This window comes from Xiphophorus couchianus, chromosome 2 (assembly GCF_001444195.1).
Source record: "Xiphophorus couchianus chromosome 2, X_couchianus-1.0, whole genome shotgun sequence".
In the NCBI taxonomy this organism is placed as follows: Eukaryota; Metazoa; Chordata; class Actinopteri; order Cyprinodontiformes; family Poeciliidae; genus Xiphophorus; species Xiphophorus couchianus.
The window spans coordinates 422,825-437,454 of record NC_040229.1 but is presented as its reverse complement, the minus strand read 5'-3'; the positions used below and the strand labels follow the sequence as shown (position 1 = coordinate 437,454).

Here is a 14,630-nt window from a genome sequence, read left to right as displayed (position 1 = left end):
CTTATTACCATTTTCAAACAATTATTAATCTGTTAATCCAAAAATTAACCAACAGATCGGTATTGATGAAGTCAAGCAGAAAGGACCAAACGTTTTACATGTTGATGTTAGATGTATCCATTGCTACAAATGATCAAGGGTTCATTAAATAAATGCTGCCTTATTGCATTTAAGCAATAAAATGTTTATTTTCTTATTTTAAAAAGAAAATATAAATTATTTCAGTTTTTTATGTATTTTTGATAGTTTATAAAATAGACTTATATTTTAGCAATTATAATGCTAAAATAATTGCTAGCTGTAGCTAATAGGGAAATTCGGTTATCAAAGTTACAATAAATCATTTCAGTTTGTCACAACATTAAAGCAAAACTCACAAAGCCCTTTATTAGAAATGATCTGAAGAGTCTGATTGCATTGCATTAAGGTGAAGCTGCAGACAAGTTAATTAAGCTCTTAGTATGATGGAGACGTTTATAGCAGGAATGGATTTAAAGATCAATACACTTAAGAGTCTGTGATGATGAGAATCCTGGAGTTGAATGCATAATTCATCAAAAACAATAGTGCAAACATAAACACAGCCAAGCTTCTGTCAGACCGTCAATCCGTGGGTCCGCGCGGCCTTCATGAGGCCGTTGACATGATGTGTGCAGTCATTCGCCTCCCAGTTCTGGCAGATGTGGCCTTGAGTCGGAGCAGCTTGAGGACCAGCAGCAAGCGTGCAACAGCAAAGAGCCTGAGGCTCTCCGGGAGCGGGTGATTGATCACCCCCATGCTGCCAGCTGGAGGTCCTCTTCTTCTTCTTCTTCCCGCCACCACCACCACCACCACCATCATCATCATCATCTCGCTCACGAGAGCGTCAGCGCAGAAGCAAAATCACCAAACCCAACGCTTGTAAACATTGCTCCAAGCTTTGGAAGGCCTGGTGGAAAAACTCTGATGTCTTTGTTTACATCCAGAAATTTCATGCATGCGCACAACGCTGGAGGGCAGAAAGACGACTCTTTTCTGTGTCATCCATATCCGCCCTGCTGCAGCAGAACGATCCCGTCAACAAAACAAAACCTGGAGATGTTATTAAGTTAGTGCAGCGAGCCCCAACAAAGGGAAAAATAACGCAGAAAAATCGTTGAACAAATCAAGACGATTCATATCCTTCTTTTTTCTCGCTCTCGATTTCAGCTACACTACACACAGCCTTGTTGCCATAGCAACTGACAACACCACCCTATGTTTCAGGATTCAACATCCCAAAAAAACCAAAAAAAACACTCAAACATTTCTGTTATTTGTTTGTTTCCCAAACAAATAACAGAACATTCAGTCCATTACAGTTTTAATGTTTTCAGGCTTGCTATTTATTTTGTGATTATTAAGTGATCGCTGTGGTAGCTCAACTATCACTGCTATTAGCTAAGCTAACCCTGCAGTGGTAGATTAGCTAATTTAAACACCTGCTTTACTGACAATATGCCAGAGAGTTGGTGTCTGGGTTTTGACTGAACAAAACACACAGAATTCCACAGCACATCTAAATGTTACGTTTATCATAGTCATGCTAGCATAACTGAACTACTTCCCTCTTCTTCGCTATTTTTTTTAGTTAGAATGTTTTCCTGACCCTGTTATCTAGTTGTTGTATAATAAGTAGCAACGCACTACATCCTTTTTTCTTTTATATATCAGGCGTACATTTCAGATTTAGCGGGTTTTGTTGACAACTTGACAGCTAAAACCAATGGTAGCCATTATTAGCAAGCAGTTTATTGCCGACCAGCAGAAAGCTGGAGGCGGGATCTTGTGCTCATAACATGTTGCTGCAACGTGTCTATTGATGTGAAAATGTAGAACCAAATCTAAAATAACAATAGATTTTATTCATTGCATTAAAGTATTCACACACCGGAAAGTTTGGTAAAACATTTAACATGAGTGTTTTTACTCATTGGGAAACATCACATTGGTTGAAAGGGTTGTTCTTTCAGCAAATGGCCGTTTTTTGAGTTAACAATTAATCGATTACTTATTATTTGAATAATCGTAAAATCGGCCCCCTACTTCTAGCTAAGGCTCTAGAGTTTCCATAAAGAGATACAATCAAAGATCTTTCTCTGTAAGGGCACCAACCTAAAAATACTTCTATATCTGCTCAGTAGAGATCCCACATTTTAACATTTTCGGTGTTTAATTATTCTGCTGGTATAAAAGCTCCAATCCAGTTTTTTCCAAATTTACTTAGACTTCTTACACATTAATCCAACTAAACGTGTCCATAATTGCACATGATAGCTCATCTTGTCTCCTGCAGGCATAAACTGGGTTTCTGTTGGTTTTATTTACGCTGCAGGAGACGCATCTCCCCCCACCTTGTGTTTGTAACGCGCAGATTTCCAGCCAAGAAAACGAGAGAGGAAGCTCACATCCGGTAGTCAGGAATATATCTCTGTGCAACATGCCGCCTCCCCTTCCCTCCTCTTTTAGCTCCTTCACTTTAAATTAGAGTCATATGACAGGCATGAGGCGCTCGCTGTCTCTCAGACCCTACCTTCTCATCTTCACTGTCAAAAATTCACCCCTTCTTTATCCTCTCATTATTTCTCCATCACTCTTTGCATCACCTGTGGCTGCGAGAAGATTTCTTCCGTTTGTGTGTCAGCAGCTACGTACTTTCTGAGATGCTTTATCATTCCTGAGCGACTATGTGTGTAAAATACCATATTTTTTGGACTATAAGCCGCTAAGGTGCGGCTTTTCTGTGGATTTTGCTTTGACTTTAGCAGGAAGTGAATCATTGGAAGTCAAATTTCATTTATAACAAGCACATGCAAGCAGCAGGCACGACGGAGAAATTTCTTCAAACTCCCTCATCAAGGAAACCACACAAATAAGTTCATATAATGCAGCTTTTAAGTTAAAGGCTATTGATCTGGCAGTACAGATCGATGAGTTTACCTTACAGGAGTAGCAAACTAAAAACATTTATTTAGATTTAAAAATGTAGATTATTTTCATTATTTGAAAGTAGCATCGATAACTTTACAATAAACAGAGTTAACATGTTTGATATAGCAGCAGCCACCAGCAGGAAGCATTAATCTATTTTTTCTGTAATAAGTATAAAAATAATATAGAAATAGTTTTTTCATGTCCATATATTTGTACAAACAAATAAATTTGATTAATGAAACGCAGCAATTTTGAAAAATCTATTTTTGCAATTGGATGAGGTGATTTTTTTGCTACATTAAAATGAGTGAATTTTGTTAAACTGCAATGAAAACACTTTTGCACCGCACAAGTTACAACCGGACATTACTACTGGCGAAAACGACAAAGAAGACAACAGGAAGTGGTAGGAGGATGATGACGCTGCATGTTTTTTCATGACTCATTGTGTGAACAAACTTGTTCACGTGTAATTTTAATTGCATTTCTTAATTAATGGAAACAAGACTTTTGCAAAATTGTGTTTTTTCAACATTAGTGGAATATTGACAAAGTTTTGCGCACATTTGGAAACGCAGCTACTGTTATTTTAAAAATATAACTTGCATACAGCTTGGTAAGGTTCTGCCTGTACACCTGTAACTACACCACAGTTAGAAACTTAAGCTAAATATTTGCAAGCCTCCTCTCTATAGACTGAAATAACTTACCTACTGACTGTCAATCTCTCTGAAATGCATTTTCCCTCTTTCTTTCCTGCCTCTCCAGGACTAGCTCCCTTTCATAAAACAAGAACACAAGTTTTAAAAAATTGCGTCCTAGCGCATTCTCAACTAGGAATATTTTTTCCACCATATTCTGGCGCCCCCTTTAGCGCAGCGCCCATATGCATACAGTGGTTTCGCGGTACTAATCGGTACTCCTTTCACCTTTTCATAAAGAGCTTGTGACTGGCAGTCAGCATTGCTACTCCTTAGGCTTTAGGGAGAATCATTTATAACTAAGCACGTCAGGTGGAAGACAAGTTATTTTCAGGGATGAGTAAACTTCAAGTCTGTGTGGGTAAAAGTGGGAAAAAAACACTTAATTTCAGACACACGTTGCACCTGCTCTCTGTGGGAGGCGATAGAGGAAACAGTCCAGAGGAAACCCCAGCAGTCAGGATGTAACGGAAATAAAATGAATATTGATCAGCTTGCTTCAACGTGCATCTGTTCAGAAAATAAATGCATAAAAAATGTTGTCTTACCTCAGAGGGAAGAACAAGCGTGAAACTCCTCATAAAAACCAGGTGAAAATATTGAAATCCAGCGCGAGGAGGAGATGCAGGGCTAACAGGTGGTGAAGAGGGGAGCGGGGAGCGCGTGCAGTGTCATTAAAAAATGAATGTGCTGCTAGATCCAAGTTGAGATGAAATGAGGAGCAGAGGAGAGACAGAGAGCTGGAGGATGGAGAGAGAGTGAGAGGGAGGGAGGGATGGAGAGAGAGAGAGGGAGGGAGGGAGAGAGAGAAGGGTGCAGCAGGGATTTATTCCTTAACAGTTGTGACTGTGACTGCTTTGCCTCATCCGCTCTGGAAACCTCCACCTTCACCACTCACACATTTTCCTCACTTAATCTGACCATTAATGGCTGAAATCTCAAAGTACACCAGCTGAAAGAAACTGCTTTTACTGCATAAATGTGAAGATATTAAAAATCTGTTAAAATCTACAGCTTTCATCAACCACTCATAGGCGGAAGTGAGAGAGTTGCGCAACACAAATAATCACACGGTGCGCTAAATAGCAAAAAATAATTTAATGAAGCTTCTAGGCAGATAATTTTAATCATTGATATTAGGGCTGTTCTAAATGATTATTTTACTAATCAAGTATTGCATCAATTATTCTGACAATTAATTGAGTAATCAAATAAAATAATAAGATAAAATAAATATTGGTAAATACTGCCATTACAGCAATATTAATATCTAATATCAACATTGGTCCAAATTTACATGTTTGTGCATCCCTAACAATTACTTTTCTGTTAAAGTGTAACAATAGCAGCTACATTTTTAAGGTAACCTGTACAAAAATTGTTCAAAACTTGTTCACGTTTTTAAAAATTATATTCAATTTAATAATAAAATAGCAGGCTAATAAAGACTCTTTAATCAATAAAATCAATTAAATCTCCCAGACCAAACTTGAAAACTGAACGTTATGCTGCTAGCTGTTAGCATTCATTAACAGCTCATGGGCGGAAGTGAGAGCGTTGCGCAACACAAATAATCACCAGGGTGGCACACGGTGCGCTAAATAATGAAACATAATTTAATGAAGCTTCGAGGCAAATAATTTTTCTTGAGGAATTAATAGAGATGCTCGAAAAATTTGAGGATTCATTACAGTCCTGGCATGAATAGCAAATCCCAGGTGCTGTCTGGAAAAATGTTGGCCACCCCACTGGCAAAAATCAAAACTATGAACATCAGAATCAAGACAAGCAAACAGAGCAAAAGTAGCTAATGTAGCTTTATGTGTTAGCATGATGTTAGGTTGACAATCTGCATAAGAATTTCTCTCTAAATCTCAAAGCTTAAACTGAAGCGACTGCTATTAATAGAACAGGTTCACGGTTCATTACTACTCCACCAATTTTTTATCCAATTAATCAACTAACCGTCAAAATAATTGATAAATTATTAACTAATCATCATTAGTTGACATATTCACTACTAGCCACCTACTTCCAGTCTGTAGATCCTCAGCAGAACCTGCGAAGTTACTTAACAGCAGTTAGAGTTAATCCTGGAAGTGTAATGATTTAAAGGTGGTGAGAAATTGGTTTGGTTGCCCCTTTACGTGGCCATGTGAGGTCGTTTATCAGTGTTAAATTTGGAGGAGAAACACATCTAATGAATCTGTCAGTGCTAATTCCAACCACCGGTCAGATCTCTGCCTCTCAAACATGAACACATACACACACACACACACACACTTTTCCTCATCGTTCTCAGTTCCTCTGTATAATTAGGCTAATAGTTCTTGAGTCAGTGACAGACAAAAAGGAAACATGCTATTTCCCCTGTTTCGAAAACAGAAAATTGGTGTTCTCTCAGTCTCTTTGCTGCTCACTTGGCTCTTTTTTCGTACTTTTTAAATCGTTAAAGCAGAAGAAACAAGAAGCTGCCAGTTTGCTGCCAAATGCTTCTTTTGTGGCGTTCTGATAAAAAATTAGCCAAACGTCTTCATTTAGTGCCGCTTTTCAGGTCTAATTTCTTTATATTATGGCTTAAATCTTCTGATTTTACAGTTTTCTACACACACACACACACACACAAACACGCCCCCACACACGGACACCCCGACACACACGCAGGTTTCAGGACCATAAAATTGATGCTACGGTACTGTCATGCATGAATGCATTAACACGACAAAATAATGCACTCAAGCCTCCAGAGTAGGACGACTCCCACACCTTCACACACACAAACACACCCTGCAATTTAAAGCCTCCTCTGCCAGTGTTGTCAAAAGATCCTTCAATCTGTATAACATCTTTTTAGGTTTTATTCTGCTTCCCACCTTCTTCCCTCCTCCTCTTCCTCCTGCTCAGAAAATCTCATTATAAATTCATCAGTTGTTTTAGTGAAAACAACCAATGTGCCTTTTTTTCAAGGGAGCCAAATAATTCACTTTTTTTTTATCCATCTGCTTTACTCTTTTCCTAAAATAAAATATTTCTCTCTGTGTCGTCAGGATGACACTTTACTCTTTTTTTATATATGTAAAAATAGGCTCTGCAGTTGTTGGCAGGTTGGAAAATGCAAATACAGAATGTAGGCCATAGATGTGGCAACACTTTGCAGAAATTATCCAGAGGAATTAGAAGCAGCAGCATGTAAATTCAGCGGCGTCCCCTTGGGTGGAAGCATGAAAAGCAGCATGCAGTAATAAAACATACATGAGCTCTAGCCTGTGGTTACGCTATGCTACATGCAGCCTGGCTCGTTCTGGATGCATCACTGTCACAAGCGGCTAATAATACACCTCAGTTGTGTCAGGACAGTCTGAGTCACTCCGACACGTTTTGAGGCACAAAATAGCCATTGATTTATTAGCTTCTGTTCTGTATTAGCGCAATTCAAAAGACTGTGGACTGGAGCTGGTGTTTCAGCTCACAGACAAACATTTTCTGTTGATGTTTTTGGTTGTTTATTGTTTTTCACACAACAGCAAAACCTGGGAGGTTTGGATACCCCCAAATAAACTTTTTTTATTGCTGTTAAAGTGTCTAAATAGGTTGTTTAGGGTTCTATCTGCATGTTTCTGTGCTAATTTGGTCATTTTTGTGTAATTTTGTTTAATCCAGAGTTATTATGCCTGAGAACGTCTCAGTGCTGACTTCTTTGGTTAATTCAAATTCAAAAGTACTTTACTGATCCCAAAGGGAAATGAAATGATGTTGTTACTCATGTTAATTCACCACTTACAATAACAAAAAAGAGTTATTGAAGGTGGTGATGGATGTCGGTAGGAAAGATCTCCTGTAGCAGTCTGTATTACAGCAAATTTGAAGAAGTCTCTGACTGAAGACACTGTTTTTCTAAGACTGTCTAAAAAAATCACCTGTCTCACTCTGACACCCGGCCAGTGTTGCCAGTACGGCAGGTTTTGAACACGTTTGGATGGAAAATAAAATATATATATACACAAGTCTCCAAAACACAGAAAAAAGTCACTACATTTGTCACTTTCTTAATACAAAAAGTCATCAGAAGGGTCTGAAAAGTTGCTAAATATAAATATAGGAACAAAGTTTAAAAGTAAACAAAAGGACATTGCTGGTGTTACTACAATTCGTGTTTCCCCATCAGATATGGTTCCCTCAGCGTCTCTTCACTGCTCCGCACCGCCCAGGTGAAAAAATACACCTGTGCTTGTTCAGCGATCATGAAGCGCTCTTATCTAGAGAACTACGGACACCGTGAAAGTTCAAACAACGTGTTTCAGCGAAGTTGAACTTTTTTCCAGCTGCGCTCTAATCAGACGCACATAGTGCGTGTTTCCCCCAGTATCTGGAGGAACGGTACCTGATGGGGAAACGCGAATCGACATGCTTTCAACTTTTTTTTCTTTTTTAAAACACACGTGCACTTAGTTTCAAAGAACCTAGCACCAACTAGTGACGTGGCGAGAGCATTACACCTCTTCAATGTGTGCCGTTACTGTGCATTTTAGACAAAGATTGTAATTAGAACGTCTTCATGTAAATGTAATAACAGAAACGGAACAAAAATTCTATTTTTGTTGGATCATTGTCATGTAAACCAGTGTTTCCCAACCCTGGTCCCAAAGGCTCACTGTCCTACATGTTTTAGAGGTTTCCCTGCTTTAATGTGCCTGATTCAACTGATTGCAGTTCAACAAACTCCAGTTAATCAGTCATCAATTGAAATCAGCTGGACTGAAGCAAGGAAATATAATGAATAGGAGCTGTTGGGCAAGAAGAAAATAAATACTGTGAGACACCATTTGTAAACATCAAGGTTACAGTGTCGCTTTTCATTTCCCTTCTTGTGCATCACATTGAGCCTCCGTTTCACTATAAGCATCTAAACCCAACAGGGTTCAGCCTTAAAAGCCTATTTGCATTCTGAATTTAATTAGAGTCATATAACTGTGATGTTGCCCGAAGGAAAAGCAGCAGATTCTGCAATTATGAGACAACAACCAAGCTAAATTAGTCAGGATAGCCTACATTTCGTAGATGTACCTGTACTTTCTACTTCTTCTCTAAAATTGTGCATCAACAGACTGAAGCTGCTGGTGACTTTACCTTCATTTGCTTCATTTACAAACCCAGGCGAAATGACACTCCAGCATGTCTGCTGAGTGGATGTAGACGTTAGGCTGCAGGGTTCATGGTCGTCAGCACACGCAAGCCGCACATGTCATAAATAGTTACTCGTTAAACTCCAGGGACTCGTCTTCACACGGCAACCCAGGCCACCTGCTGAATGACTCAGCCAATGAACTAGTTCCTTGGTATTTGACTGTTTGTCACGACGCAGAGTGTTCTTCATGAAAAAACTCCATCAGCACCAAGTTTATTTAAATCAGCTTTAAGATGCAGATTATGCGTGGTTTCTTAAAGGTGACCTATTATGCTTCCTTGAACAGGTTAGGATGAGTTTATGGGTGATAAAAAAAACATGTTAATTACTTTCTTGCACAAAATTATTCTTAGTTAATGAGATTTTAGTCTGCTCAGGTCTGCCTATTTTGTTTGTTTCTTGTCACTTTAAATAAGGTTTTGCTGGCGCTGAACTCAACTTTTACACTCACACATGAGAATGGCAGTAAACAGATGCACAATTATACAACCGTACGTCTTTGAAAAGCAGAAGTGGAGCCTCCTGCACAACCATCAAGATTGCAGCAAGTGGTTTCTGAATGGAAAGTCAACAACAAGACACTTGTCTTTTCCAACAGCCATTGTACAGCGCATACACACATTTTCTTTTATTTAAAACTGAAAGGATTTATTTCTTAAGATATTTGTTGTTTTTATCTCTTCAGTGATATACTAAATAGACAATATTTAGTAAAGTAGTCAAATTTTTGTAGAAAAGGAATCAGCAAATCATAAACAAGACAAATAAATATTTTCTAAAACTTTTTTTGGCACATTGTTGTTTTTTTTTTTACTTTTGCCAACAAAGATTGAGCAAAAGTAGAGGGTTTTAGTAGCATGTGCCTGTGATCAATGAAAACAGAAACATTGTTAATTAATAGAAATACTTTGTCCAGTACCCAAATAAATAAATAAATGTTTAAGAAGATTTCATTTGTCTTTAAAAAAGATCTCAAATTAATCACAGATTGGCTCTATTCTTGAGTTGTGAACTGAGAGGCCAAACAAAATCACCAAGAGAGCCACAAATGTTGCTGGGGCCACAGTTTGGACATCCCTGGTGTCATATAATATTAAACTTTTTCACCATGTTCTTACTTTTAATGTGCCTGTACATAAAAGTGTGCACTAAACACCAAACTTCAGCTCGTGATTTCAATCATAAATATCCCAGAGACTAATTTTTCTATTGTTTTACGGGACGAGAGAGGAGTGGAGAGTTAGTGGAGGCTTAACGAGATCCTGTGATATTAAAGCAGCACAATATTCGTCTCCAAGCTGAAAGTCTGACGGCGCGCTATCTAGACGCAGCATCAGCTGAAGACATTATTGTGAGCCACGGATATGAAAGTGTGTACTTTAAGCATCGCACCCTGTTGTGTCTGGAGTGCTGCGAAATGCATTTGCCCATTACAGATTTATTGTATTTTTCCTGCTTTGTGACACTTAAATGTTTCACGCAGATTTATTATCAGACCAGAGAAAATTCAAAAACTGTTTTCACATGATGATTTCCTACCTTAAACAGGAAAGTGTTATCCAAATCCACCGGGCGCTATTTAAAAAACACTAATTACACCCTTGTGCTGAGGCATTAATTAACTGTGATTGAGCACATTTTTGGAAAGCTGAGTTTAATTTCACTGTCTCCATCCATGCCTCATTACTGCCAGACCAAAGAATCAAGATGTCACTTAAACAGAACCTGTCAGACGACACAGATAAAACAGTAAAAAAAGACACATCATGTCTCCAATTTAAAGAAATTCAAGAACACATCAGAAACAAAGTTACTGACATCGACCAACGGACTATGAACCCATTTCTAAGGATTTGTGGTTCCAGTGAAACCAGTGATGTCTATAGTTTACATAAATGATGGATTAAAATGTTTTTAGCCCTTTTATTCACCACAAGTTTAGCCCACACTGGAAAAACCTAAAATCTTAAGTATTTCTGTCTAGTTTCCAGTGCAAATATCAGAGTACACTTCAAATAAGCCAAAACTAACTTACAAGTAAATTTTAGGCAAGATATCTGAGCTTGTTTAAAGTCAATAATTCATTAATATTCATGAATACACCAGAGAGAAAACACTTTGCCATAGCAGTAGATCTCCAGGCCACAAGTCAAGTCTTGACCGGCTCATGTTTATCCAAACAAGGCATTTTGAAGGTGACCAAATCTCAATAGACATGGACAGAATCCGGACAGAAAATTACTAAATTAATTTAAAGTCAGGTAGATAGTCAAATCAAGCATCAACTGATCTATGGTTCAGCAGGAAAAATGTGCCATCGCAGACTGACACCTGAAAACTGTGCCTGAAAATATAGAGTATGACTGTCAGAATAAATTTACCCAAATGGTTGGACTTCTTGAGCTGAACAAACTTCCAGAGCAGCATTCTACAAATGTCTTCAAGCTTTAAAATATGGAGGATCTCCGACACCAGGAAGTGTTTGTCTTAGTGATCCATGAGGAACTGAATTTCTAACATTTTTATTCTCATCCCCTGTGGATGTTCACAGCACTGCTGATGTGCTTCACTCAGCCAAACTCCTAAAGCACGAAGGATTTTCGACATCGTCAATGTTAAATCGCGGCACTGAAACAGAACACGACGATAACCGAGGAACGACACGTCAAGTTATCATTCGAGTCACATCCGACCTTCAGCCCTGTGATCATTTGTATGCTGTGGCAGTTCCTCACACAATGAATTAAGTCCCATTGGTTTAATATAAACAGGGATGTAATAAATCTAAAAAATGTAATCACTTCTTGTGGTTGAAAGCTGATACTCTGTTGTCTGACACTGTTTAATTTCTCCATTTCAGAAAGGAAGAGATTTCACCTGCTCAAATATATTAATGTCACATTAAGTTGTATTTCCTAAACCTAAAAAGAATTTCTTAAAAATAAGGAATATTGTTGTTTTCTTAGCATTCAAATGCATAATGACCTGTCACCCATTAATATGACCTGTCCCCCATTAATATGACCTGTCCCCCATTAATATGACCTGTCACCCATTAATATGACCTGTCACCCATTAATATGACCTGTCCCCCATTAATATAACCTGTCACCCATTAATATGACCTGTCACCCATTAATATGACCTGTCACCTATTAATATGACCTGTCACCCATTAATATGACCTGTCCCCCATTAATATGACCTGTCACCTATTAATATGACCTGTCACCCATTAATATGACCTGTCCCCCATTAATATGACCTGTCACCCTGGACAGGTCATATTAATAATACATAAATATTTAATATTCACAGTAAATACATATTTAAACCTTTGATAGAATGGTTTAAATGGACAAGACACCCATCATCCATCCATCCATCATTTGTCCATCATCCATCCATCCATCATTTGTCCATCCATCCATCCATCCATCCATCCATCCATCCTCCATCCATCCATCATCAGTCTCTGACATACCTTAAACTTTGAAGTTTAACTTAAATTGCATCAGCCCCTTTTTTCTCTGATTATATTTTTATAAAACATTTTATTTTGTTCTGCCGGGTTGCAAACAGTGTAATGTTCTCAGAATTTACAAACAGAATAAAACATTTGGGGTTTTATAATAAATAATGCAGCGCCTGAATAATGAACGTGAGTTTTGATCTCTCCAATCCGCTTCTACCTAATATGCCGCATTGTGCTTACAGAAGTGTGTTAATCCCAACACTGACTCTAATGAAACGTCAGTCATAATATCCCCATTCAGCATCACAGCTCTGCTTACGCTCAGCAGCTAAATTCAAGATGAAAAGCTGCGGAGTCAGCAAATGCTCCCATGTTTTTTTTAAACCAGGGGCACAGCATCGACTCGCTTTGTTGTTGTTGTTTTCTCTCAGAAGTGCGAACACACAGCCTCAGGTGATAAGCAGCCAGCCGAATGTTGACTGAATCGCATTAAAATGCAAACCGGCTGAAAGGGCATTTTATTCAGAGCAGGTTGGTTGTAGGATCAGAACCGCCGGGATGAACGGCAACGGTTCCCTAAGATTCACTGAAACCGTGGAGGTTCAAAACCAACCAGAGATTAATACAAGATCTACTGATGGCAGATAGAACGAATATGAGGACATCCATCGGTTCATCCATCTAAACGTCCGTCCGTCCATCCAGCTGTATCATGAATAAATATTTTCATTTGTTTTAGTTTTGTGAAAATCTGACGCCATCCGATCAGATAAATATCAGGAGGATTAATAAATATTTACAAAACCACATTTTAACACAACATGTTACTTCATTTGCAACATAACGAGTCAGGCTGCAATTAGCGAGTGTGGGTGACAGTTTTACAGTGTAGTGTTAATAATATACAAGATGAAGCCAGAGACAGAAACACATTTTAAACTGAGATGGAAAAATAGATTGAAATGAGTCTCAAAAAACAGCTGTAAAAATTAGCTTATTAGGTTTGTTTTTGTTTTCCCTGCTTTATCTCCACTCAGATCTTTACCAGGTGAATAAGAGCACATTCTGGTGAACGCTGCCACCAGAAAAACAATCAATAAATTTAGAAAAAGCCTTATTGATTAGACTGAAATTGTTCCGACTCAGCTGAGATATTGATTTTACGTATCAGGCAGACTCTTTTCAATCTCACAAGGCTTTGGAAATGCCACATGGATTCAGGGTTTAATAGAAAAAACATATCACAGTGTTTCGGCTTTGTTGTGAAAATGCAGGTTTATACAGTTAGGAGTGGCTTTGTTTCGACTGCAGCAGTTTTCATCCAGATTTCCCAGAACAATAACTTTTGTTATTATCTTTGCAGCTTAATTGCCTAATTTGTGGGTGTGCAAGTCTCTGAGATGAGAAGAAAACATGAGGAAACAAGACATTCTCCAGTTTAAAGTGTTGAGATTAATGAACGGCTCAGTAAGCGCTCCAATTACAGATGGCTACGTTAAGTTTCTAAATGTTAAGAAACATTGTGTTAAATGAAAGCTCGAAATAAACCAATTTATAGAATCTACGCAAATAAATGTTTATGTCAGTGGAGGAATGAGATACAAAAAAATCTAGCAAAGCAAACAAATACATTTATTTTAAAGCTAAAGAAGATTTTAGCTGAAAACTGCTCATAATGTGGCATAAATCCGATAATAAGGACATCTCCTGTCCATCATCGTCCTCTGGTGAGACGATACGTCTCTTCATCTTTAGCTTTCTGATCCAAACCAGATTTAAAGAGTAACAAAAACCAGTATCAACCTTTTTCTACCTGCAGATAAATTGTGTAAATTGGACCTTAAAGGTGCTATCTTCAAGTTTTTGTGCAAATTGTGACATTTTCATGTAAATTTCTCCAATATTTGGCCTAAAACCGTCTCAGTGCTGCCCTCTTTGGGCTTAAGGGTAGCTAAAAAAAAAGAAAAAAATCTGGTGAAGGGGTCTGAAAAGTTGCTAAATATAGCGCAAAATTAGTTAATTTAGCAACAGTGCTTTCGTCTCTTCAGCCCATCAACTCATCCACGCACTTAGCCACGCCCACTGTGCATCTCAGCTCCGCCCACTTCAGAGGAATTTCAACGTTTATCTGTTGTCACAAAGTCGACTTCATTCATGAAACCAAATCATATTTAAACCTTTTGATAAATCTACCAAAAACAACACTAATGCCATTGACAATTGTTGTGCAATTTGACATTTCAAAAATAAATTTGCTAAATTGCAATAAAAAAATAAAATAAAACTGTAGCTTTTGATGAAAACTTTTGAGGTGGCT

The 14,630-nt window shown here is 38.1% G+C and overlaps 1 protein-coding gene across 3 annotated transcripts in view; it reads right to left on the bottom strand.

The window, feature by feature from the left end:
- The window catches only part of LOC114136717 (double C2-like domain-containing protein alpha), a 58,048-nt gene that overhangs the window by 38,004 nt on the left and 5,414 nt on the right, over positions 1 to 14,630 (bottom strand). The window contains exon 1 of one of the 3 annotated variants that reach the window (XM_028004932.1): positions 4,202 to 4,414. The exons of 1 other annotated variant lie outside the window; for it this stretch is intronic. Coding sequence is in view for 1 of the 2 variants with exons in the window: in XM_028004924.1 (XP_027860725.1) it covers positions 4,211 to 4,234 (24 nt within the window). In the remaining variant the exon portion in view is untranslated. Of the gene's footprint in view, positions 1 to 4,201; positions 4,415 to 14,630 lie in introns of those variants that run through there. One more of the 3 variants, XM_028004924.1, reaches the window with a different exon arrangement.